This window comes from Eumetopias jubatus, unplaced genomic scaffold (assembly GCF_037043125.1).
Source record: "Eumetopias jubatus isolate StellerSeaLion01/CBP00866 unplaced genomic scaffold, mEumJub1_p1.0 scaffold_6, whole genome shotgun sequence".
Taxonomy (NCBI): Eukaryota; Metazoa; Chordata; class Mammalia; order Carnivora; family Otariidae; genus Eumetopias; species Eumetopias jubatus.
In genome coordinates this window covers 11048313-11075841 of record NW_028274812.1, presented here as the reverse complement: position 1 = coordinate 11075841, position 27529 = coordinate 11048313, and the positions used below count along the sequence as shown (strand labels likewise).

Here is a 27529-nt window from a genome sequence, read left to right as displayed (position 1 = left end):
GGCGGCTAACCTTCCCTTAAACTCTTTCCTAATTTCGCAGTTTGAAGAAGTTGTGGGAATTACGCTGATGGCCCCAAATCAAGGCAGAGAGGCCAACTTTCTGAAAAATTACATAACTCCTGGGAGAGGCAGTGCTTTTGCACAGATTGCCCAAATATTTTCTTTCTCCGTCGGCTCCTCCAAACCTTTGAGGCCAACGGACAACTTTGTTCCCCTGCCCTTCTCCCTCTTTTGTCTGCTCGTCAGACTCGTTTTCCACCTTTGTATCGTTCCTTTTAGACGTGAAAACAAACACGCGAACGGCCGGTTGGCAAGGAGACGAGGCACGAGGGGAAAGTGCGGCCTCGCGTCGCCCCACGCCGCCGCGCTCCGGGCGCCTGCGGAGCCGGCCCGAGCCCCCGGCCCGGGGCCGCCGGGTGCCCGCGAGGCTGCGCCCGGCCGGGCGGGCGGTGGCGGCGGGCGCAGGGCCCGGCGGGCGGCGGGCGGCGGCCCGCGCCGAGTCCAGTCCGCGTTTTGCGAGTGCACACGAGTAATCAGAGAGAAGTGGATAATAGTTGCTCGGGCTCGCTCGGCTCCCTCTCATGCCATGCTGGGCCCGACAGGCTCAGTCAGTCGTGTATTTACCCATATCCGGGTCAGAAAGGAAAAGAGAAAAGTTTCATTTAAACCTGAACTAAAAACTTTCACCATGAAATCACACAGCGGGAACAGGCCCAGACCGTAAGGCGTGACTCCCGGTTCGGCTCCGGCGGGGCCTGTGGAGGGGGAGGGGGCTCGCTCGATTCCCGTCGGGGCGTGTGGATGCGCACAGGAGGGGCCGCTGACTAAAAAGTGGGTTTTATTGTCTCCCCCCGCCCCCCGCCCGGCCTCGCCACGCCGCGGCGATCATGGCCGCGCGGGCAGCAGCGGCGGCGGCGGCGGCGGCGCGGGCGCGGGCGGGCAGCGGCGAGCGGCGGGCGCCCCCCGGGCCGCGGCCGGCGCCCGGGGCCCGGGACCTGGAGGCGGGGGCGCGCGGCGCGGCGGCGGCGGCACCGGGACCCATGCTGGGGGGCGGCGGCGACGGCGGCGGCCTGAATAATGTGCACCACCACCCCCTGCACCCCCGTCACGAACTGAACATGGCCCATAACGCGAGCACGGCGGCCTCAGCCGCCGCCAGCACTAACAGCGCCAAGAGCGGCGGCTCCGAGGCGGCTCTCAAGGAGGGTGGAAGCGCCGCCGCGCTGTCCTCCTCCTCCTCCGCGGCGGCGGCGTCCTCCTCTTCCTCCTCGTCGGGCCCGGGCTCGGCCATGGAGACGGGGCTGCTCCCCAACCACAAACTGAAAACCGTTGGCGAAGCCCCCGCCGCACCGCCCCACCAGCAGCACCACCACCACCACCATGCCCACCACCACCACCACCATGCCCACCACCTCCACCACCACCACCACGCACTACAGCAGCAGCTAAACCAGTTCCAGCAGCAGCAGCAGCAGCAGCAGCAACAGCAGCAGCAGCAGCAGCAGCAGCAACATCCCATTTCCAACAACAACAGCCTCGGCGGCGCGGGCGGCGGCGCGGCTCAGCCCGGTCCCGACATGGAGCAGCCGCAACATGGAGGCGCCAAGGACAGTGCCGCGGGCGGCCAGGCCGACCCTCCGGGCCAGCCTCTGCTGAGCAAGCCGGGCGACGAGGACGACGCGCCGCCCAAGATGGGGGAGCCGGCGGGCGGCCGGTTCGAGCACCCGGGCCTGGGCGCCCTGGGCGCGCAGCAGCCGCCGGTCGCCGTGCCCGGGGGCGGCGGCGGCGGCGGCGGCGGCGGTGGCGGTGGCGGTGGTGGCGGCGGCGGCGGCGGCGGCGGCGGCCCGGCGGCCGTCTCGGAGTTTAATAATTACTATGGCAGCGCTGCCCCTGCTAGCGGCGGCCCAGGCGGCCGCACTGGGCCTTGCTTTGATCAACATGGCGGACAACAAAGCCCCGGGATGGGGATGATGCACTCCGCCTCAGCCGCCGCCGGAGCCCCGAACAGCATGGACCCCCTGCAGAACTCCCACGAAGGGTACCCCAACAGCCAGTACAACCATTATCCGGGCTACAGCCGGCCCAGCGCGGGCGGCGGCGGCGGCGGCGGCGGCGGCGGCGGAGGAGGAGGAGGAGGCAGCGGAGGAGGAGGAGGAGGAGGAGGAGCAGGAGCGGGAGCTGTGGCGGCGGCGGCCGCGGCGGCGGCAGCAGCAGCAGGAGGCGGCGGCGGCGGCGGCGGCGGCTATGGGGGCTCGTCCTCGGGGTACGGGGTGCTGAGCTCCCCCCGGCAGCAGGGCGGCGGCATGATGATGGGCCCCGGGGGCGGCGGGGCCGCGAGCCTCAGCAAGGCGGCCGCCGGCGCGGCGGCTGGGGGCTTCCAGCGCTTCGCCGGGCAGAACCAGCACCCGTCGGGGGCCACCCCGACCCTCAACCAGCTGCTCACCTCGCCCAGCCCCATGATGAGGAGCTACGGCGGCAGCTACCCCGACTACAGCAGCCCCAGCGCGCCGCCGCCGCCGCCGTCGCAGCCCCAGTCCCAGGCGGCGGCGGCGGCGGCGGCGGGGGCGGCGGCGGGCGGCCAGCAGGCGGCCGCGGGCATGGGCTTGGGCAAGGACATGGGCGCCCAGTACGCCGCTGCCAGCCCGGCCTGGGCGGCCGCGCAACAAAGGAGCCACCCGGCGATGAGCCCCGGCACCCCCGGCCCGACCATGGGCAGATCCCAGGTAACCCCCGCGCCGGTCGGGCCTGCTTCCGCCGCGGCGGCCTCGCCGCGCGCCTCGAGCCCTAGTTTCTTTCTTTCCGCGTACTTTTTCTGCGTCTTCTGCCGGGGGGGAGGCGGGGGCCAGGCGCCCAAAGCCATTTTAACTCGTGGCTGCCTCCCTCGGAGGCTGGGGAGGGCGCGGGGCCCGGGGGCCTGGGGAGAGGGTCGCGCCGAGGGCCGGGACGCGCGCTGGGATGGCCGGCCGCCGAGCACCCCCGCCTCGCCACCCCACCCCGGGCGCGGAGCCGCGCGTCCGGGGCCGGGGACTGCGCCGCGAGGAAGCGGTGTGGGCGCTGGGGACGGCTCGGGCGGCTTTTGTAACAAAATCGGCGCTCCGGGCCGGTACGGTCTGGGGAGGAATGTTGACTCCGTCTTCTCGGTTAGCGCCAACAATAAGCTTTAACTGGGAAAAGAATGAGGAACTTTGTCCTCCCTCCAGCCACACCGCGTTCCCTCTTAGCCTGCAAGGTGAAGGCAGGAAAGATAGGTTCAGCTTTGTGGCAACCGAGTGTGTTTTTCGTAGTTTTGCCCGGCTATTCAGATATACTCGATGCGAACTGTGAGTTGGAATGCTTCGTAGGAAAAATAATACCCCAATTTACAACGACGTGGAGGTAAAATATTCTAAAATAAATCGATTCATTCCTGAGAATAGCCAGGAAATCCATTATTTGGCTTACAGGCTGCTTGAAAGGAGTCACCTTCAACAGATAGACTATGTTAAAGGAACGCGTTCCGGTTAAATTGAACTTATTTTGATCATGGATCAGGCATACATTTTATTCAGCAGGTCCAGGAAAATAGCAGGCCAGTGAAAATTGATCTTTTTGGATCGGATTTATTTGGATTTTCTTTAATTTGCTGTCGCCCAGGTCCTACAGCGTTATTAGGAAGTGTCCTGCACTCTTGCTGTTTCTTGCTCGTAGGCTGAGCCTAAAGACTGACTTGATCTCCTTTGCAAGGTTTGGAATTTGAATTGTGGAGGTAAACTGGCTGTAATAGTCTCCAGACAGCTGCCTCTGAGTTGACATCTAATCTGCCATCTGATTGGCTCCTCTCTCACCATTGGGCATTTAGCACTGCTGATGTAAATAGAAGTGCTGAGCAGTACAGTCACAAAAATTCTTGCCACAAATAATAACTGAGCTCTATTACAAGCAGATGTAAGGTTGAATATTATTTAAAGCTTAAGTTATTATGAATCATAGTTATTAATAAGAGGATTAAATACTAAAATCGTTATGCTGGTGTCCAGTACGGTGGGCATTTACAAAAATCCAGATCTTTGACAGTCTTAACGTGGACACTGCATATATCACGGACTTTGATTGTAGGATGAGGATATGGCAATTGAAAATAATTAAACCAAGAATTTTACCAATTTTTGGATTTGTAAGGCTTTTCTGAAAGTGCCCTTTACAGATTAAACTGTGCCAAAAATGAATTGTCAGCACACGTAGTTTAAAAATTATAACGTTAAAAATTTCCAGGTTCTGAGGTGCAACAGTATCTTCCAGTGATAATTAATTAGCTGTATAACAAGATTAAAGCTATATTTTTTTAGTAACATGTGTTTTAACAATTCGTTTAACATCTTCGTTTAAAGATGTTTGTGGATGAGGAATTGTAGTTAAGTTGACGTATTATTTAAAAAATCGCGAAGTGAGGAAACTAATTTTGTAGACAACAGTCAAAGGGAAAAAATGGATAATCTTGTGAAATACTAAAAATTATTTTATTTTTGCTTCTGATTTGGAAATACAGAAATGCTCTAGGAATTTTTTTTTCTGTTTGATGATTTTGTTAGGTTCAGTGATGTGAGCCTTCTTTGAAGTGCTTACACATGTATTAAGGAAACTATCACATGCAAGGCTGTGCTTCTTCCAAATAATCTTTCTCTCGTAGACATCTTAAATGCTGTGAAAGTTTTTAAAATTCTAATTTGTTAGAAAGGAATTAACAGTGGTTGTAATATATGTTTTTACTCAACTTATTTATTTTAGGAAGATGTATTTTAATAATTACCATATCTTAGAGGAGAGACGTGTGAGAATGAATACAGGACTGAATTTAACAGATAATCCTGTGAATCCCTAGCTGAGGACATTAGTGTCCACTGCTTTCAAATCTGTAGTTACTGGAGTTTTACTTTTAATGAAAATATATTTTCCTACTCTTGATAGAAAATAATGTGATTTCAGTTTTTATCTTTGATTCACACAAGTAAAAACACAGAGAAGTCTTGTGTAAATAAACCCATGTAATTAATTTTAAAAAGATTTACTTTGTCAGCTTGCTTTTAAAGGGATAGTTTAAAATTCACATCTTTGTTAAACTAGAATGGAAGGATGATAGAGGCAGATGGAGGTCCTTGTTACTTTACAGTATTATTTCTTAATGGTACCAATCATTTTAAGTATTTTGTTTTCTTGGAATGAGAGTGAATCCATTATGTCCTCATTGTGACCCTTGGGAATAGCTTTTTTATTTTTGAGGGGGAAGAAAAATGCTGGGCATATGACCTAGATTCACAGATTTCTTTTGGGGACTTTGCCGTTTAATGTGTGGAATGTATCTTTTTTATAATTTTTCCTTTTTGGAAGGCTGGTTTTTATTTAGTATTTGTTATGATGATTATGATAAGAAATAGGTATTTGTCCAAAATTCTAATATACTGTGTAATTATAGGCCATAAAGTACTATTAAACCACGTTGTTAAATGATGAAATTTTCTTGTGGCTTTAGCATATTTAGTTTCATTTTTGATTTTAGGAATGGTATATATTGGGTGGCAAATGTTTTTATAATTGGAAACAAAATATATGTGTATATTGTATTGGGGGGTCTTTTTAAAAAATGAAATAAGCCATTTTATGATACAGTTTGTTACTGGCTTTTTCTAAGATCGAGTAGTCTCAAAAGGAGTACTGAGGTCTACTCACGTAACCAAGATTTTATAATGTCCACATTTGTGCTGAATTCCATTAATCCTATTTTTACCTTAGTTTTATAGAATATAATACAATGTAATAAAAAGAGCCTTATTTACCATTAAAAGAAGTGACTAGCTGGCTTACAAAGCAGGAAGTTACAGACTGGTTCCTGATTACCTTAAAATTTGTATAAGATACATTATAGCATAACATCATTCCCCACTTCCCCCCCAATGAAATTTTACCCTATCTTATGTTTTAAATCTTGTAAAGAAATTATTGTGCCCTAAACTGATATATTTGCTGAGATATGGCTGGCTGGCCGGCTGCTCTGTCGTCAGAGAAGGTGGAATTGGCAACTGTGGTTATAGAAAAGGCCTATCATTAAAAAAAAAAACAACAACAAAACAAAAGCAAAGAAAATATAACAAAAATGTTTAGAGTCTTCTGCTTTCCTTTCCTAGGTTACCTGGAATGAAATACATGGCTTAAGATTGTTTTCTTTGGATATCCTCATTTCTGTGTACTTACTTTTGACTTTTTTTTTTAAAGATCACTACTCTTTAAGACAGCTATCACTTCAGTTTATGTTTATATTTAAACACAAAATTGATAAGTATGTTCCAGGGAACATCATATTCTTACCTTGGGCCTATAGTGAGAAACCTTAAACCCCTTTTTTCTTTGGTTTTGCTTTTTATCTATATTTAGGAATGAATTTTTGGCGGCGCTTTTTCTCCTTGTTCCATTTTTCCCGGCATCATATTGTATCAGAAATATCACAAGTGTGTTGTGGAGATGGAAATAATCCAAGTCACCCTTAGACACTTACACTAATGTACTTTCCCTCTAACTATCATGTTCTTTCATTAGGATTGAGAGAATAACATCTTCACTCTGGTATAAAAATAGTATTAATTCTGGTTTGAGGACCAATTCTGAAAATGTAAGACTGTGTGGAGGAAGACTCATAAGTTCATTTGGTAATTTTATCAGACACACATTTCAAAACAGGTGTAAGAGAATGGGGTTGAGTTTTCAGTTCTATTTCTTATTAACGGACTTTATTATTTTATAATTTGGGGCACAGTGTATCTTTAAAAAACGGCTTCTGATATAATAGGAACTTACTTATTTCTGCAGGATAAATACCAATATGACAGGCAAATTGAAAAGATGATCGTTTTGCTTACTTATACCCTGTTCTCTCATAGGAAGAGAGTGGTTTGATTTAAAATTTGTTAGAGGAGTCTCTGAAATTTTATTTATTTTGAAGACTGATTTGGACATGTAAATTTTGGATGTAATGCACTGGGAACTATACCAGCTTTTGCCCAGTGCCCTAAATTTAGAGGTTTTTCTCACTACAAGAATGACACTACTCAGTTAAAGGATCTGTGTACTTTGATCCATCATTGAGGAAAAGGAGCTAATAATTCACTTGTGTCACTTTCATTTTGGCCCATGTGTAGATTTGTAAATTTGAGGCTTATATTTATATTTGAAAGAACTGCTGTGTATCACTTAAGAACAGATTTATGGAGGCTCACAAGGAATGTTAATAAAACTCAAATTCCTTTTTTTTTTTTTTTTGCAGTAATTAGATTTTCAAAATGCATGTTACAAAATTTTGTACTTACCGGCCGCTGCCACGTCCTAGGCCTCTTTAGAACTGGATAGTAGTTGGTCTCTCTGGCCTTTTCTGAGGTGTTTTTCTTCATCAGGAGATGTGTGCAGATTCTCTGTGGATATGTAGAGTAGAGCCACGTACTTGCTGTGTGCGTGCGTGCGTGTGTGCGTGCGCATGTGCTTGAACCTGAGGGATCCCTATTTGACTTCTCCATGTGTCTGCAGGGAGAAGTAAGTACCAGGCACAACTGCTTATCCCCCAGGGATGTGTATATATATATCATAGATGTAGAACTGTCACACAATATAGCTTTTTACAGTTTTGAGGCTATTTATACAAGACTAAGTGACTCTTTTTGGTTTAATTGGGTGATTGAGTGAATTAATTTTGATCTAAAAACTTTGTATACTTTAGTGACTTTTTTCTCTTAGAATTTTGATGGAAATAAAATGATACAGATATTGGTACTGAGGTATTAAGTATCCACTTATTTTGCCTTATGCTAAGATAGGAATGAATGGAATTGTTGGTATACGCATACTGTAGTTTTAACTTAATTCACCCTAATTGAGTGACTGAGTGACTTTAAATAAAATAAGTGCTTCCACAGTAAGTTTTCAGCAAACATGTTGTTTTCAAAGACTTTAACTTGGAGTAATTCTAAGCAAACTATTTCCTTAGATTTACTTTTTTGAATAGGATCCAGTAGGCAGTTTTCAAACCCACTTCTGAATGGATCAGTGCCAAGAATATTAGAAGGCTACTGAGTTTGACAGATGAACTAATGATGAAATTAATTTGTTCCTTGAATGATATTTATTGCTCGGAAAGAGACCAAAGCTCTAAAATGTTAAGCGTATCCGGTTTACCAATAGACACTCTTATTTTAGGTAGGTGGCAGCAGAATCTGGACTAGATCTGTCATAGCAAGGCAGTCCTTTTGAACTGAACGAGATTCAGCTTCTGCTCACCATCTTCTGGAGGATGCTCTTCTCAGCATCTCATTTGGGCCTTGATGAAAGGTGAAACTTGAGAATCAGACAAGTCATTACTTATTAGGTGACTCTGGAAGGGAAGCCATATTTGATGAAATCCAGAAGAAAATCCTAGACCACATTTTCAAGAACATGGGAGGCTAAAAAATTGTATGTATGTATTTTTTTATTGTGATAAAATATACATAACATAAAATTTACTGTTTTAACCATTTTTAGGGGTACCGTTCAGTGCCATGAAGTCCACTCACATTGTTGTGCAGCCATCACCCCATCCATTTCTAGAACTTTTCATCTTCCCAACTGAAATAAAAAGTTTCATGTCAAGCCTTCATATTATTTATTAATGTGTATTGTAAGCAAAATAATCTTTTTAGAGCCATCGATCTTGCTGCTTCATAGTTTGTTAGTAAGTCCTTCCTCAGATACTCCCTAGCAGTGCTCATGCTGTGTGTTCGTGTCTGCGCGTGTGTGTGCGCGCACCCCACTCCTTCCTCCCAGTTCTAACTTGGGGGTGATCTTCTTCCCAGGTTTGGTCTGCTTGGAAATATGTTTTGTGTAGGTTAGTTGTTCATTGTCAGATCATTAAAAGTTTAAAAGCAGCTTTTTGAAGACTTTCTGTTTAAAGGTTTGGAATACTTTGTTGAGAGAAACCTGGTACTTGGTTAAATAATAGGACATGAAAACAAACTGTTAGCGTGATCCTTTCCCCCCTTTACTTCTCTCATCTTTTGCATGTTAGCCTCTTTTCAAAACTGGTTTTATCTTTCTACTATTAGTGGAAATAATTTACAATGATAATTTTTTTTCCAGTTGTGTTTTAAGTTTTGGGCCATCCCAGCCCCCAAGCCTGAGCAAATCCATGTGATGCTGTGTCTTTTTCCATAGTGTTCTGTGCCCCAAATTTGTGCTTCCCCCCTTATGTTTTTAATTTGTAGTTCCCTGCAAAACTGCAGAAATTCTTTGTATGTGGAAAAATTCCTAAATTAAGATGATTGGTCTTTTAATTAAATTTAGGGGTAGCTGCAAAGGGATGCTTCTTAGATCCCGGTTGGTCTTAGAAACAGGCTTTTTTTGTGTGTAAAATTTGGAATTGTATTTTAACTGCTATTGATGCTGATATGTAGTTCCATCTTTAGACGATGAGTTGTGTACATTAACACTGAAGTCCGCAGAGGACACAGAAATTGTACTGTGATTTAAGAGTGTGTACTTGGAAGCAACAATGATTTCTTAAGGTGTGAGCATTTAGCATTTGTGTATGCTCTGAGGTGTAGGCTAGATGAGTATCTGCTCCGGATGATCACCTGGCAAATATTTATTAAGCACCCATTTTCCTCATCAGCCCTGTGCCGGACACCGCCAGTAGCTGGGGTGTGGGGATCACTGCTACTCTTGTGCGCGGTCCAGGGAGACAGAGTGTTGCCAAAGCCGGCTCCCCCTGAACCTGGGCATGGCATTTTTGGCATCGTTGACTTAGCACTGGCTCATTTAAACAAAGTGCAAATAGCAACCATGTGGGTCAGCAGTCTGTTGGCCTGCTTTTTTGGGTGGGGGAGTGGATTTTCGCAAAACAAATAATTGTAGATTGTTGTGATTTGGTTGATGTGAGCTAGTGACTCTTTTCCATTTCTACCAATTACTGGCTTTGTGCCACAGCAAAATAAAGATCCCACTACAAAGAATAATAGCTAAAGAAGGAAAATATAATCACTTTGAAATTTATATAGAATGGTCCTTTTTCTTTTTCTCAGTTTTCTACATTACATGGGCTTTTGGAGAAAAGTTAAAACAGTCTGCTCAGATTTAGGAAGATACTTGGATTGCTGGAGTATTTTTGGTAACTGTTTATTTAATGTATGCTGGCTGAGGAGTAAATTCAGCTACTGCTTCTGGGTCCTGAAATAAACCTTTCAGAAAGCGAGGCATTGATGATTAGTGGAGGCTGTTCTAGAATTCTTAGTATCTCCTGTTTCTTTTTGTGCTGAGCATCTTAGAAGTTAAACCATTCACTGTACTTCATAGCCTTATTTTGAAATGACTGGTAATTCTAAAATTTGTCTAGAATTTGGCATCTAATTTCTGAAAATTTAAGAAGCAAATTTTAAGGTTCCGCGACCATATATTTATATATATGTTAAGCTCTAACCCCATTTTAATATCCTTTAAATTTTCTGCTTTCAGTTTGTATTTTTTATAATAAATTCACTTTACCCAATGAATTATAAATGACCTTGGAAATAGAAATGTAAAACATTGCTACTGCTGAGCAAGAATCTGTCTGAAGAGGCAGACATATTTCTAAGGGAACTGGTATGTTTGTTGTTTATTAGTTTATTTCTGTGATTATGAGGATTTACGAGAGAATGCGAATCTATTACAAGGCATCCTGATGTAATGGAAAGATCGTGGGCTTGGAGTTGGTAAGACTTTGACTCACTTGTAGACTTGAGTGCCCATTTTCTCTGAGATATAGCAGGGGCTCAGTTTCCTGATGTGGAATGTTGCCTGCTGGGCGGGGTTGTCACGGAGCTCATCTCTGCAAATCCTGTGGCATTGTCATGTGGTACCTCTTCTCTTCCCACCTGTCTTTCCAGGGTGTAGTGAACCCTGAGTTCTTGCTCTCTGCCTGGCCCTGCTGCTCTTCAGGGTGTGGTTGCAGATAAGTCCCTGCCTCCATCAATTAGGTGACCCCAGTCCCTCCCAGCTGCAAAATTCCGTGCTGCTTTGAATTTTAAAAAATACAGTGCCTAATCAGCTATGCACCGCTGAACATCTTATTAAACTATACTAGATCCCGGACATGTTCAGTGAATATAAACTGAGGCCTATGCAAATACACAGATTTTGTGAATACCACTGCAATTTCCCTCACAAAATGTAGTTTTGTACTGATTGGGACTCTTGCAAGCAATTGCATGAATTGGTTTTGGTTGACCAGTAGAGCCCGTGGTGGATTGATGTCATTAGGTCTAAGCGGCTGCCTCACAGTATTCCATCCTTAATATTAATCAGTAAATTCTGAGAATCATTCCTTTCTTACATTTCTGAGACCTTTCCACTTTCATGATCTACGAAAATGACTAGCTTTTAGGGGAAGTACTTTTTTGCAAATGAACAAAGTTTCAAAAAATTAAAACTAGGTCTTGGGATTCTGAGTCGTGGACTTTGGTCTCTGATTCATGGTTAAGTAACTTACTTCTGCATCTGTTTCAACTTCATTGAATATGTGATTCACATTTGGTCCTTAGCAAGATTATAATTTACTCACATATCAGAGAGGCTTAGGGTTGCTCTCGAATAGTCAAAGCTGGGAATGTCAAATCTGAGAATGCCAAAGGCCTGTCTCAAATACGTAGGTAGAGAGGAATGGTTTTTTTTCTTCTTCCTTTTTTGTTAATGCTGAGATTTATAAAAGTATCAGGGACAAAATTTAATTCTATTATGAACAAATGCTTACTCTGAGCACCACTTGGTGCTTAAGATACAAAGAGTCAATATAACATATGATCCATAATTTTCCCTGGTGAATTATCATAGACTCCTGGTGTTTTACAAAGTGGAAATTAAAATGAATGGCTACATTATTCTCCTGCAGTTCTGTGCAGAAAACTATATCCCTCAAAGTGCATCATCTAAGAACTATTTGAAGAGTAGTTGATTATGTATCTAAACTGAAAATTTCCTGATGAGTATATTATACATTTCCAACAACAGTTTCAAGGAAATCTGTTCATTTAGTGTTTCGTGATCTTATGTGGAAGGTCAGTGTGCCTGGAGGTTGTTCTTAGGTGCTCTGACATTGATGAGAAAGTGATCTTAATTTGGATTTTGTTTTGGGTATCATGTGGGGATTTTTCAGCTAAAGAAATGATTTTATAGTGTTACTAGCATGAAGGATTTAGAATTCAGTTCATTTGGGGTCCCTGGGTAGCTCAGTTGGCTAAGCATCTGCCTTTGGTTCAGGTCATGATTCCAGGGTCCTGGAATCTAGCCCTGTGACAGGCTCTCTGCTCAGCAGGGAGCCTGCTTCTCCCTCCCGTCCTGCTTGTGCTCTCTGTCACTCTCTCTCTCAAATAAATAAATAAAATCCTTTAAAAAAGGAGAATTCCGTTCATTTACCTTCACCGTATTGAACAATCTCCTATGTGTTAGGGCTTTGGGAGTATAGCAAGAACCAGGGCATCAGGCAGATGTTTGTGGAGAGCCTACTGTGTGCCTGGTACTGTGGTGGGTGATGGATTCCTTGTGACAAGGACGTGGACCTTGATGGATTGACAATGCAGTCACTAAGGGCTAGTAAACATGCTGCACAGTACAGTGTAAACGGTTCAGTGGGAGAAGTCCTGATGTTAGTGGGACATCCCACAGAGACTAGATCGAGGTGGAGGGAGAAGTAAGGAGCCTCTGCGCACTAAGGTTGAATAAGCTGAGACCTGGTTAGTGAGCAGACGTTAACTAAGTTAACCAAGTGATGAGGCCTGGAGATGGAAGCAGGAAGGGGCAAGGGCAAGAGCCAGCAGGTTAGAGAACCTGGAAGATTGGATGTTGACTACCTGTGTGACCTTGAGCAAGTGACTGCACCTGCCTGAGGTTCGAAGTTGCCTCCTGCCCAAAGAGATGGGAAAGAAGACTTAACCCATGGAATTGTTTTGGGAAGTACACTTGATAAAATACTGGCATACTACCTGGCAAGGAAAGGGATGTTTCCAAAAAGTGACAAAGGATTGTATTTTCTCATGGACAATGAATGAAAATGAGTTAGATGTGGTTCTGTATTAGTTAATTTAACAAGTTAATTTAACAGCTTATTAGTCTTTCCTCTCGGAACAAATAGGTTAACATTTGAAGCTTATTTCTAGTCCAGACAGTTTCAGTTCTTTATTGCCTGATGCGTCTGTACCTTGCCAAGTGTTTAGGGAAAGTGAGTGATGGGGCAGTCCATGACATTTCTGAAATGTCTGCTGTTGTTTGCCAGTCATATTTTTTTAACTGGTCAGGGAAAATAAATTCAGAAGATCGATAATTGGAGCATTTAATTTCACCATCATCAAACATTTAGTGACCTTGGTGTAGGGGCACTGTACCAGATAAAAAGATACCCAGGGAATCTTTGAAAATTGTTAAATATCGTGTCGTTCATTGGTTAGTGTAGAGGAATATTCTTAGATTATGTGAATATTGGTGATTACAATAAATAATACAGTTTGTGGAATATTTTTATTTTACCTACTATTCCATTTAACTAGAAACGTGGGTTGAATAACTCCGGCCTCGTAAGCAATTTAAATTTTGAGTCGAAGGAAATTGGTGGTAGGCAGACAACTTGCCAATTGGTGAAATGGAGCTTTTGCTTTTAATTAGTTTTCTCCATGTGTTTAAGAAGTAGTTTATTAACTGTTGAAAAGTTTTAAAAATTGTAGTCACATTTGTTATGATTTTGCTGGGTTTGAAAGTCTTCCCTTTCCCCACTCTTGGTGCTAGCTCCTTTCATTTTCATTTGCTGAGCAGAGAGAACGCTCAGGAAGGTGCATGCTACAGCACGCACAGGCGTGCTCTGTGAAAGTCTTGGTTTCTCCTCTGGTATCCATCATGTGTGGCAAGACTTAGTTTCCCTTCTCCATTGAGACATTTGTCAGAAGTATGAGCACTTTAAAGAAGTAGCATTTTACTTTTATTCAGCAATTAATTAGTGACGATAGGATGTGAAAAGCAATTTTGTGTTTTGTCTTTTATTGTGCATTAAGTTCCTGTAGTTTTCCCTATTGCTATATTATCAACGAGGAGGGAGAGAAGAATGGAGGGTGAAGTTGAATTTTATTTAAGACACTTATGTTCGGGTAACTTTAAAGGAATGTGTTCTTTTTAGTCTAACTACCCTTTCCTGGGGTTTCATGGTTCTCTGAAAAACTAATGCAAAGAAGTTGTAATCAGCTGTTAAGATATTTGAGCCAACTGGTTGTCAATATGTTGAAGTTTTATTCTTGGTGTGTCTAGAAACTTCATATAAATGCATTTTATGAAGAAGGAGGTGTACTAGCCTGGCTGAACTGTTAAAGCTGAAATCTGGATTTGATTTGCATATGTGGTATTTTTTAGGGACTCGCAAAGTTTCACACATGAAATAAACTAGGTAGTGTGTATGGCATCACATGATCAAAATATTTTTCCCCTTACTGCTGCCAGAAGCTATCTATTGCTTTTCAACAATCTTACTTGTTGGGCATCATGCCAAGATGTTTAAGACAACCCCTTACGTGAGCTGTTCCATTCTTAACCTCTTTGGCTGAAGTGCCGTGACCTTCACATATGTAGATTAGCCATGTGCTCTGTGAATTGAAACTTGCTGCCTCAGGAAGAAAGGGTTTTTCTTTTTATTCCACTGGGAATTTGACAGCCATTCATCCCTGACCTGGGCAGAGGTAATGCAAGGAAATTGGATTCAAATGGAACGCGGACAGATAACAGAGGGAGGCAGGCAAGCTTTCTACCTTGCGGAGGATGAAAATATCCCGTGGTATAGAGAATGTGCTGATGCGAAGGATCTGAAAAGTAACAGAGAGAGAGATAGGTAGATGTAGGCATTTTGGAACAGTGTCCTTTTTAAAAAAGGACATTGTCATTATGGGCATTTCTAATCAGCTTTGACTCTACTCTTTCTCTTCCTTTCTAATCTAAGTTTTTGAAATCTTTTTTTTGTATTTAAAAAAAATTTCTTAACATGACTTGAGAATTAAATAATGCTAATATTGTGGGCAAGCGTGGACTTACATACATTTAATCTAGATGAGTCTCTCAAAAGTGGAAGTCATTAGAAAGTTGGAGAGATGAATGTATCACGTGTATCTAGAAGAATCAGCAAGTTTCTTTGTCTTTACACTCTAAAATTTTGAAGTGAATTGATACACAGTTTTACTCGTGAGAGTTCTGAGTTTTGTAATGATTAATAAAAATAATTAACAAAAATAATGAATTTTTGTGTTTTTATTAGACAACTAGTTTTAAAGAATGTTCACCTTTGCTTTGTTGGTAAACATACTTGAAATTAAAGTAAAATTCAGTGTAAATAATAGTCATGACACTTGATTAGGTTGATATGACAGAGTGTTGAGAAGGAAAGTTCTCATTATAAGAATAATGGGTCTGAAGTGGTACTCCAACTAGTTTCTTTGCAAAAGGAGGGCATGATTAGGGCCGCCTGAAATTTATGAGTGCTTTTGTGTGGCTTTCAGAGCCGAGCCTTTCCTGTGTACATTAGGGCTTGTGAAATATTATGGGTCAGAGCGTCCGTTACAGGCTCTGTGGGAGACGTTGTTGATACCCAGCCTCTTCTATGGGGTGCAAAAGAGGATGTCTGTGTGGGGAATGTGCTTAATGAATACAGTAGACTAAGGAATACACAGTTATCCCTTGACTTGAGGAAGACCTGTTTCTTTCCATATGAGGACTAATAAAAAAAAAAATTGGGAAAAGTATCTGGTTGTGATCATGCAGAATGTGGGGCCTTTCATGGATTTCTGTTAACCTGGCAGACACGAGGAGTGATGGTCCATAGATGGTAGGACTCTGGTCTTACCTGCTTGTTTACGTGTAGTTGGGAAGATGGAGCAGCAAGTCCGTCCTCCCAGTGAGATGAGTGCAGGGCTCAGGTGAGGAGGCGCCTGTGGCTGAGAAGACAGAGTAGGAAAAGGAGCAAGGCAGGCATGTGATTCACTTCCGGGTGGAGAGGTGTGGAGTGGCCCTCCTGGGACAGCACGCCGCTGGGTACAGATGAGGCAGAAAAAAGGGTAGTGAGTCAGCAGCCAAGCCTTGAGGGATTTTTCTTGTTTCTTTTTAAACGGTGGCCTGTATTTTTTTTTTTAAAGATTTTATTTATTTATTTGACAGAGAGAGAGCACAAGCACAAGCAGGGGGAGCAGCAGAGGGAGAGGGAGAAGCGGGCTCCCCACTGAGCAAGGAGCCTGATGCGGGGCTCAATCCCAGTATCCTGTGATCATGACCTGAGCGGAAGGCAGATGCTTAATCGACTGAGCCACCCAGGTGTCCCTAAACGGTGACCTGTATTAAGAGTGTTACACGGGTACACAGGAAGTCAGCCTCTCCTTCTAGTCAGGTGTGATTGGTAAAAATATTACAAACACACTGCTTTCCATTCTTGGCCTCCCAAATAAAGAACTGCACGTTCAGAGACAGAGTTTTAGAGCCCTGAGTAATAGTGATCTAATAAGAGCAATAACAGTAATAATAGCTCTTACTATTGAATACTTACCTGTGTGCTAAGCACACTGCCCGTATTAATTGCAGTCTTTCAACAGTCTTGCAAGGCAGTCTCCCAACTTTATGGACAAGTAAACTGGTAAAATTAAGTTTGTTCACTATCCAGGTATGTCTGGTGCGAAAGCCTGTATTGTCTCCACTAAAGGAGTAGTTCTCAAATTGGCTGTGCATCCGAATCACCCAGGGAGGCAGACAGGGCCTTCAAGCCCTCTCTGCCCCCCCCCCCCCCCGCCCCCACCAAGTGATTCCGGTATCCTCAGGCTGTGGAATGCCTGGATGCCCACCTTTTCTTCCTACAGAGGTTATTGATTCATTTAGTGGTACAATTTAAATAGACTTTTTTGTTGTTAAGATGTGTAGAGTTACATTCTTATAATCGAGCTTTTACTATATTTTGGCTCCGTGGTCATAAAAGACAAAGAGGAAAGAATCTGTGCTTCACGTGCATGAAGGTGGCTATTGATGATTTTTCTCGTGGTGCCACTGAACATTAATTTACATCTGCCTGTCAGAGGAAACTCTGTCCCAAGATCTGGGTCATTGCTTGGAGTTATCAAGGGAGGCTATGAAATAGTCTGTTGCTGTTTGAAGAGGAGCATAGGTTCTGTTCTGAGTTATTCACACATGGCTGTGACTAAAGTTTCTGGGATGAGGAGGTGATGGACCAGCATCTAGAACAGTGTCTGCTACATAATACCTGCTTAATAAATAGTTTTGATGAAAGAATGGATGAATGGACTGGGCAGCGTCTCAGTCCTGAGTTACGCGTGTTATGAGCCCAGAAATCTTAAATCCAAGAACGTATGAAGAGAGAATGGAGATGGAAGGGAGGACAGGTGACAGTTGGGGACCAGAAGATTGGAGAGAAGGGAGAACACAGGCAGCCGGCAGCGAGAATTCTGGAGTGAAAAACCAACAGATTTAATGTTTGTCATGTGCCCAGAGTGAACTGCTGTGATGATGAAAGTGGTAAGACGGACCCCCCTCCCCCCCCCGCCAAATTGGCAGATCTTAAAATAATTGAGATGCTAACGCATAGTGACGAGAACAAATATAAGGCAGGAAAATCCTCCCAGTTCTTTGGTGAGGTCATCTCATGACATGCAGTCAGGAGTGTTTCTGTCTTTGCTGTTGCTACATGGCCATTCTGGAACCAGAGTCAGTGATATTGGGAGGGTATTTAAAAAGCACTTGATCAATGGACCCTGTCCAATCCTTGTTTCCTTTGTTACTTACTTAGTGGCGAACTTCTAGGCTGGCCAGGCCACAGAATGTTGGGATATGTCCTGAGACCCTTTTAGTTTTTCTCTTCCCAATTCTGGCTAATAAGAAGGTATGATACTGGGAGATTTCCCTTGTGTGTTCCCAGCTGTTCCTCTCTTCTGAAACTTGTCCATAAAACCACACATCTCACGGCTTTAAAGAAAACCAGTTTGGCCAATAAGCTTGTCATAGACACACGGTGTAAGTTCCATTCCGCTTAGCCCTTCCTGCAGAAGTGTGTGAGCAGCGGGAGAGGTCACAGTACTGGCTCTGTTCATGTCTGTTTCCTGGGTTTGCAGCTTGTGTTTTTCTCACCTCCTGACTGCTCCCAAGTTTGAGGTTGAGAATATTTCTGAATGACCTACCTCCAGAATGCTATTTTTAGCTTAGAATGAAATGAAGGCTTTCCTGTCTCGTGTTTCCTATTTTCTAATAATACTTGATTTTGTTTCATTATTTAGAGTAATGTATCACTCCTGGAGTAATCGGGGATTTATAGTTTCTGAAGTTAATGCCGACTACACCTGAGCCATCTCAAGCAAACGAGTTAACAGTCTGTTTTTAAGAACACATTGGAAGAAAAAAACCCAAACAAACCAGTAACCTGTGTTTTAGGCTGTAGCTGTTTGTCGCCAGCATGTCCTTTTCTCTAAGACTGGATCTTTAATTTTGTGTGGTTCTTCAAGCTTAGGAAGGGAATGAGCATCCCTGGTGTCTTATCAGTCACATTTTAATCTTGTGCCCTATGGTATAAGGTATCTGTTTTTTGCCTAGAAAGCTAACACCTGTGTTAGTACTTCCAGAAAGTTTCTGTAGTAATATATCATTCATCCAGTGCACGGTTTCCAGTAGTGCCAGCGTAACATCCTGCAACAGCTGAGAAAGCCTTCAGGAGGTAACTGTCAGGGCGCTCAGGAAGTCAAGCCTGTCAGAGAAGAAGAAAGCCATTCCCTCCCTTCTCAGGCATAGATGAGAGTTATTTGGTTCTCCATGGTAACTTCCTTTTTTGCCATGGTATCAGTACAAAGTGGAGGAGTTAGTTGAGCAGCTGTGGGCAGCAGGTGAGAAGTGGGGCCACGGAGAAGCAGACGGATGAGTTGCGGCAAGTTCTGCCAACCACAGGGAGGGAACCAGCTGTGCTGGCTTTGTCCCTGGTGACCTTCTGAGGGAGTCAGGTGAGAAGCAGGCCAAGCCTTCCAGGCCTCGCTGTCTTTGAGATCCTCGGACCCCAATCTGGTAGGAGAAGCACCGAGGATAGTAATATGGGGACATTTGGAGGGATACGTTCCATACCCCAAGAAACCTTGGGAAAGAAGAATGGAAAACCAGGGTTGAGGGTCGGTGGGAGGCTTTGAAGTTGATGGGCAGATACTGTGCTACTTCATCCTTGACTCATTCAACAAATAGGTGTTCATATCTAGTCAGATGCTGATCTGGTTACCTGATGGATGAAAGTGTTCTAGGTGCTGGGGACACAGCCATGAATAAAACACAGGCCCTGCTTTCATAAGGCTTACCTTCCAGTGAAATTTAATCCCAGAGATGGCAGAACCACCTGTCCACGTGGGGGTGACACCCTTCATAGTTGGGATGAATAGCGGCACAGGGGAATTCAAAAGAATTGAACACTGTCCAAAACTGGTTATTTGCTAATGAGGCCATATGTGAATATGTAATAAAAATTGCTTTATAAAGAACTATTATGGTTATTTCTGTAGTCTCAGAAATGCTCAGCATGCACCTCTGGTGTCAGAGGACAGCGATGAAATGCAGCGTTTTTACTGTCAGTGGTTGAAACGGCAAGTGGCAGCCCCAATGCTTGCCTTCATTTCCTCCAAGCTGAGAGGAGGAAGTGGTGCAAACACAAAGCTCTCGATCTGACTCCACACGGAGAAATCACATGGTATTGTAACTCTTTGAAGGTGCTCACTTACTTTTGAATCATCCTGTGTATGTAGTGACAGACTGGTTGTGGACATGTTGGGTTTGAGATGTGTTCCAAAGAACTAACTGGAGATGCTCACAGGCAGATAGAAAGTACTGGAGGGTGATTTGGGCCCAGTATATAAATATGGGTTCTACACATGAGGTGCTGGTTGAGAATGGAGTTCATGAGATTGCCCATGGGAGCATGTGTATGGGGAAGAAAGGGGTGCTGAGGGGTTTTAGGGAGCACTAACATTGAAAGAGTGGAAAGGGAGCCAGCCAAAGAGCCAGAAAAGGAGATGGAAAGCATGGGGAGAGTTCCACCGAAGCCACGGGGGACAGAGGTTTCTGGAGGCGAGACATGCACAGCTGTGGTAGGCTCTGAGGAGTGTTCAGATAAGAGTGGGCGCTGAGGTCTTGTCATCTGTGCTCATTGATGACCTTCGGAAGAATAGTCAGGAGGGAGGCAAGCTGCAGCAGGCTGTAGGGTGACTAGGAAGTGAGAAGGAGGCTTTCAGATGGTAGGAAGAGGAGTGGGGTTTTTTTTTCTTTGTTTTTAAATTTAACTGGGAGAGGGCTAGGGAAGGAATTTGGTTTGCTGTGTTGCCTTCTTTGCGCCCAGGCACTGGGCTGCGTGCTCCCTAAAGGCCAGTTGCCCTCCCTCTCCTGTTGGACTGTGCTCTGCCTGGGTAGGGGCCTGAGGGGTCCTTTCTCTCGTGTCCCCAGTGTCTGATGCAGTGTCTGGCACATGGTGGGACTCAGTGTATGACCGTTGAGGGGCCGCCTGTGTTATGTGAGGTCCCTAATTTAGTCCTTGCAGCATTCGTATATGACCGGAGGGGGCACATGTGTTTTGAGCAAGGCCAACACGTGATGGCCCCACGAGTAAATCTGAGTCACATTAACTCCGCACCCTGCTGCCGTTGGTCTTTGGTAAGGGTGGAGGGTATACACTGAATTTGTAGGCTGAGGGGAGGGAGACACATTTTTATAGAGATTACTTAACAAACATTTCCGCGTCTGTGCCAGTAATCTTAGGCTAGGGCAGTGGTCAGCAGGAGTAGAAGCTGTTGTTAGACATCTGCCCGTTACTGTCTCTGAAAACTTGTGCTTGGGAGCTGGCATTCAGGATTAGCCGCTAAAAGTTCTGAAACCGTTTGTTCTGTGTGTATAAGTTATTCTTTGGTGTTAAACTTGTTAGGCATGTATGGATTTTCCACCGTGTGTTTGTCGTGAAGTCATTCTTTAAATTACAGCTTCCTACCCATCCCCTTTCCCTCATGGTACCTGGAACCTCGAAAGGAAATTGCTTGTTTTTCCATTGTACTGAAATGTTAAGTTTTGAGTAATTAGTAATATAAAACACTTTCCTGAACAGTTACTTGGTGTCAAGCAATTATAAGAACTACTTGGCATAACCTATGAAAGAGGTATTGTTATTGTATCCATTTTACAGACGAGTCAACGAGGCCTGGTCTGGATAAGCCTCAGGAGCATGTCTAGGACGTGGCGTGGGCCCAGCGTGCGCCTGGTGTGAGCCCAGGCATTCTGATTCCCAGTGCATTTGTTCTCAGCAGTGCCCAGTGCGAGCAGAGTTAGATGAGTGGGCTGCATTTCTGTTGTGGAAGCTGTCACTGTAATAGCAGTTTTTTTTCTTGCTTTCTTATATTCACATCATTTGATATTCTATGAGGATATTGGAAATGTCGGTGAAGAAAAATATCCCTTTCCCATCGATGGGATATTATTTGCTTAAATGTGGAAGGTAGAATCTTCCAAGAAGCCGCACAGTAGGTGGTCCCCCCGCCCCCCGCCCCCATGCGGGCAGCAGGTGAGCTAGAGGAGAGTCCTTTCCTTCTTCTGTCTGTCCTAGGAGAGGGGGCCCAACGGCACGCCCCCGGACTCCCTTTCTTCAGGACCCACGCCTTTATTATACGTGTCCCTTCGGCCCCTTCTGCTCTGCCAGTTAGGAAGCAGTTTTGAACTAAGGTGCATTTCTTTTTTGATGAGAGTGAAGGAAGGGGATCTTTATACTTGGTTTACTTTTTATTACCATTCCACCTTCCTAAAGAGAAAACTCCGCATCCTGATACATAATGTGACCTAAGGATGTTTTTCCAGCAGAATGCTTTCGTAGCATTGTTACCGAGTAGAACTGCTCTGTCCAGTCTGGTAGCCAGCAGCCGCATGTGACTATTTAAGTTAAAATTAATTACAATTACGTAAAATTAAAAACGCAGTTGTGCAGTGTACTAGCCACATTTTAAGTGCTTAAGAGCACACGTGCAGCACAGAATAGAATGTTCCCATTGCTGCAGAAAGTATTACTGGACAGTGCTCTCTGGAGACTCTGGTTGCATCTTGTAATTTTGAAAACGCTTTAAACATACGATTACTGTGCACCACTCTTAGTGCAAAATGTGAGCTCCTTGATTTTGGATGGCCATAAATAGGATTGAATCTCAATTTTGAAAATATTCTTTGTTGTCAACAGTCCAAATGTGTTGTGATGATCCAAAATTAAAAATTGATGGAAAAAAACCCAATAAAACAATATTACAAGAAAGAATTTCTTTCTCTGTTTCGGACTGTTTTGTCCAGGCTTTTCTACCATGTCATCTGAGGATTGTAGGAACAGAGAGGACATCTGTGTTGTCCACTATTTTTAGGAGGAGAGAAGAGGCTGCTACTCTTTGGAACTGAGCGTGGGGAGGGCTGTTTTACTTCACTTTGTTTTATTATATCCACTGAAAATAAATGTAAGACTGGTTAGTGTTTTTGTTTTTTGTTTGTTTTTTTCCTTCTGAAATGTTTGAAGGCAAGTACTTGATTTCTTTCTGTGTCACAGTTTGAACTTTAACCAGTGGTTTGGTAGTTGGAATAGGTTATGCATTTTGCTGTGGAAAAAAATCGAATTGCTTTCTCAAGGTTGACTAAAATGTTTTAACTCTTCATAGCAAATGAGGCGTGAAACAAATTGTCAAAAGGATGGAGACAAAGTTATTGCAGCACGGAATGTTTAATGGGCTGGGGATGTTCTACTGGAGGTGTGAGCCGAGCAGATAAATGTGTAAACGGCACCTTTCTCCTTTTCCCCTGCCCGATTTTTCACAGCTTGTCTTCGCGAGAGGACCTAAATCTATGTCAGAAAAATCGCAGCCCTTCTGAAAGTGTTAGATTATAGTGTTGCTATGAGGAATAATTAAGAAGTACTATAGGCAATGGATTAGGAGAAATAAACTTCCTGTTTGCAAACATTTTCCTGCATCATCATTAGATGAAGCAAAAATAAATTTTTAGTGTTTCTGGAAGCTTGATTATGTGTAAAGTATGTCACTGCTTCTTTATGCCCATATACTCCTCTATTCATTTGCTGTGCATCGTTCTACTCTGAATAATACCCTTTTTAGGATTTATGATTTTAGGATTTAGTTGTTGGAATAATAATGCTTGAACTGAAAGATAATGAAGTGTTGAAATCATGGACTTTTTACTTCTAAAATAGCAAATGTTAATTCAGGGACCGACTACAGGTTTAATAGGTGGTGCTTTATATTTTTTGGCTACTCCTTCCTTCACTTTGATTTTGAGGTTTCTTTTATAGGGTTTTAGAATTTATTAAGATATAGCAAATAGAAGGTTACAGCTCTCCCAGCCCACTGGGGCTTTTAATTTCAAACATAGATCATAGGATGGCCAAAATAGATGTTCCATGGAGAGTGTGAGGGGAGAAGTAGTAAATAAATAAAGAGAAAGATTATGCATTGGCCTTGTTTTTCTGGGGCTAAGTATAAGTTATTTTTTATATCTGTAACTTTTTTTTAGCATCTTACAAGCAAAGGGGTGAATGAATATGTGTATATATGTTTACGAGTGTATGTCTTGTGTTGTATTTATGTATGTGTATACATATTTGCTGTAACTGCAGGCAGAAAACAGACAAGCAGCATCCTATCATGCTATTACAGCTGGTCTTACTTTTGCATCTTTCCATCTCCTTGTTACTTCTAATGGGTGTATGTGTGACTATGACAGTTTTTTCATCCCTTTTTTTTACTTAACCACTATAGTAATAGGTATATATAGGGAGTAGAATAAATTGATTATACAGTTTCCAAGCAACCATGTTTTTTGTTGGACTGACTCCAGGATGTAGAGATGATTGAGGTTGTGTGTGTGTGTGTGTGTGTGTGTGTGTGTGTGTGTGTGTGTGTGTGTGATTTTTATGCATTTATTTAAGCCTTTCAATGAAGATCGAAGAGCCAGCATTTTATTTATGGAATGCAGTCTACATTTATAAATTTATGTAATAGAAATGCATGTATATTTCCTGTGAGTTTTCACATAGAGAGGCGTAAATGGGTCTTGCAAAGATTGTCGTAGATGCTACTTGCCATTTTAAGAGGGAACCAAAATATTTTCCTTCCCCCTCCTTTCGATTTGCTCTTATCTTTGAGCTACCTTCTATCTATCTGTCTCCTGTTATCTTCATCCCTCTGTGTGCATATCTGTCTCGTACTTACCTCGACTTACCTTTGCTTTTGTTTTGCGGTCATTTACGACCCCCCCCATCCCCTTCAAGTGAATTCTCCTTTTGTTTTCATGGTGTGCTTCTTCTTGCTTTCATTTTGTCTTTTTCTTTTTATTCCTCTTCCTTTTCTTGATCCAGTTCTTTCTGTCCCTCCTCAGCTGCTCACACTGAGTGGATCAGTTTATAAGCTTCAAATTCCGTATCCTGCCCTGAGTGGGCATTCATACAGAATTTTTCCTATGTGTCTGTGGTTACCTTTTGCCAGTGTGTTTTAAAAATCTGACCCTTTTGATCTCTTCATGTCCCTGTTTTTTTCTCTTCCTAAAACTAAGTTTTAAAGATTAGACAGTATTACCTACTAATTGCCAGTATTTGTAAAGAGACGTGTAATTAGAGCGGGAGTTTAACGAATGCAGACATCTTGCTAAAGTTCTGTACTTTACTCACTGACCTTTGACTGTTTAATAATTGCTTATTATAAGTATGTATTTGTTTGCTTATATTATTCAGGCTGGAACAAACCTCCTGCAACTTACCCTGGAGTCTGGTTTCTCTTAGGTAGATGCTTATTCTGGAGCATGGTCGTGACTCCTTGGATTTGAATTTTAAGGCAGATTTAGCATACACACTTATTTTACCTGCCTCTTGCTGGGCAGCCTGCTAAATGAGAGAAGGACTAGACAGAATAATCCAGTGAGGAAGGTATTCAGTTTGAATATCCAGCTCTGCCACTTACTGTTTCTGAAACGACGAGAAAGTACCCAAGTGCTGGGTTGTTTTGCGGAGTAAATGAGACACTCTATGTAAGCATATGGAGAGTGTTTTCTGAGTATTGACTGCTGTTCTTACCATTGCCATTACTGAAGAAGCAGGTTTACACTTCATTCAGGGGCAGGTATCAGTTTGCCCTATAGGAATACTCTCTGCTGTTAGAGCTGCTACTGGGAAAAAATATTTTTCATTCAAAGGCCACCTTTCCTTTTATTTTCTTTCTTTTCCACATGTGGACGGAAGAAAAAAAATAGGAAGAGTTACATACAAACTTTGAAACCTTGTGATGTGATTGTTTTCTAGTTAGAAAGCTCATTTCTAATTTATATCATGGTCACTTCGCTTCTGTCACGTTCACTGAATTAGGTTCATTGCTGGGACCCAATATCTTAACCATAAACCTTGTTGTTTCTGTGTCCTTACTAGTAAAATGGGGATTAAATGAACTGTCAGAATATACTGCCTGGGTCCTCAATAAATGTTAAACTCATGTACAGTGCAGCTAACAAACCTTTAAAGCCTTAAAAAAATGGCATATGGTTTTCAAAAAGTGCTTTTAGTTTCTGAAGTTGGGACACTGTGCCTTAATATGTCACTCAGTTGAAAAACAGGTTCTGTCTATGGCTTTCATAATTTCATCAGAGCTGGCTTGGAGGTGTCCTTGTTCTCTATTCGTTCTTCTAAAGACACATTTTACATCAAAATACATTTCACAGGCTTTTTGCATCACAATTTCAACCAAAGTTCAAATGTGGGTTGTTTGATACTACTTAGTAAAAATAACTTTGCAGATCATTTACAGTGCTTTTCTTACCTAGTTCTCTCAATCTTGTGAGATTTGGTTAATATCCCTCTTCTGTATATGCAGAAGCTGAAGCACAGTTACTTGTTAAGGGCACAGCTTGGAGTCAAGCCAGGTTGGGTACCCCAAATCTGAGTTTTTTTTTTTTTAAGATTGTATTTATTTATTTGTCAGAGAGCGAGAGGGCGTGCGCGCACAAGCAGGGGGAGCGGCAGACAGAGGGAGAAGCAGGCTCCCCGCTGAGCAAGGAGCCCGACTCACCCCAGGACCCTGGGATCATGACCTGAGCCGAAGGCAGACACTTAACTGACTGAGCCACCCAGGCGCCCCAAATCTGAGCTCTTTCTGGTATGTTACAGAGATTCATCAACCTATAGACATGTTAAGTTAAGCATTTAGGTCAGGGGTTGGCGTACTTTTCCTTTAGAAGGGCCACAGAGTCAGTATTGTAGGCTTTATGGGCATTGTCTTAGTTTCAACCTCTGAACTCTGCTGGTTTGGCACAAGAAGCCATGGGCAGTATGTGAAAGATGGGCAGGCTGTGTGTGCCCGTTAACACTGTGGATGCCGATGTTTGAATTTCATGTAATTTTATATGTTGTGAAATATTCTTCTTCTTTTGATATCCCCCTCTCCCCAACTATTTAAAAATGTAAAAAGCTTTCTTAGCAGACTGGTCCTCCAGAAACTGGTGGTAGACCAGATTTGGCCTGCAGGCCATAGTTTGCCTCCCTCCGTTTTAGATCTTGATTGGGGCAGGACATACTTCTCCATTTCAGGTTCCATCCATATCTTTCACCCTTCCCCCCCAGTTGGCCATCTTTATTTACACAACTCTGTATTCTCTGGGATCTTGGCTCAAGCAGCAGCCCTAACTAGCATGGAGCTGGAGGATTTTGGCCTTTCAGATGAGACTGGGGTCCCCAGGGAGTGAATGGATCGCCCAAGGTTGGCAGGCCCATTAGCAAGAGCTTGCATATATTAAAGCAGGCTTCTTGATTCTCTGTATAGTAGTCTTTTTTGTTGGGATTTTTACTGGCTATGATTTAATTATTTTTTCATGTTCTAAGCATTCTGTCATTTCCTTAATTCCCCCCCCCAAAGGTTTTGAGTTTTATTCTGAAAAAAAAATTTTTTTTTACAGAAGTGCAATGCGCGAATGTTCTTATATAAAAAAATTCAAACAGTGGCAAAAACATTTATGTTGAATATTTAAATTCATTTTACCACTTCTACTTATCAGAAATGTATTTTTTCTAGCCTTCTTTTTCTTTAAAAATACTTCATATGAACACATACGATTATATAAACATAAATAATCCATGTGTAAGATCATATTATATACATTCAACTGTTTTTTTTTTCCCCCCTGAAGCCTCCTTTGGACACATCCCATTGGTTCTGCTTTTTAACTTGGGATAATTTTGTGTGTGTGGTGGCGGAGAGGTTCTCTTATTATTGTCTAAGCAGTCAGTGAACAATTGTAAAAAACCCTCACATTGTCATTTTTACTGTGGACTGCTGAGTCGTTTTGGAATGTCATTGTCTTGTGAGGCTGTTGGCCAAGAGGATTTGCCCGGAGGGATCATGACAAGGTCTGTAGGCATGAGCCCTGCGTCACCTTTTTTTGTGATACCCTC

The 27529-nt window shown here is 43.4% G+C and overlaps 1 protein-coding gene across 7 annotated transcripts in view; it reads left to right on the top strand.

Moving 5' to 3' along the window:
- Window positions 1-887: 887 nt before the first annotated feature.
- The window catches only part of ARID1B (AT-rich interaction domain 1B), a 434847-nt gene continuing 408205 nt past the window's right edge, over window positions 888-27529 (top strand). For 6 of the 7 annotated variants that reach the window (XM_028103326.2, XM_028103324.2, XM_088023824.1 and 3 more), the window contains exon 1: window positions 888-2723. In XM_028103326.2, coding sequence (XP_027959127.2) covers window positions 888-2723 — 1836 coding nt within the window. Of the gene's footprint in view, window positions 2724-26146; window positions 26238-27529 lie in introns of those variants that run through there. The other variant, XM_028103327.2, reaches the window with a different exon arrangement.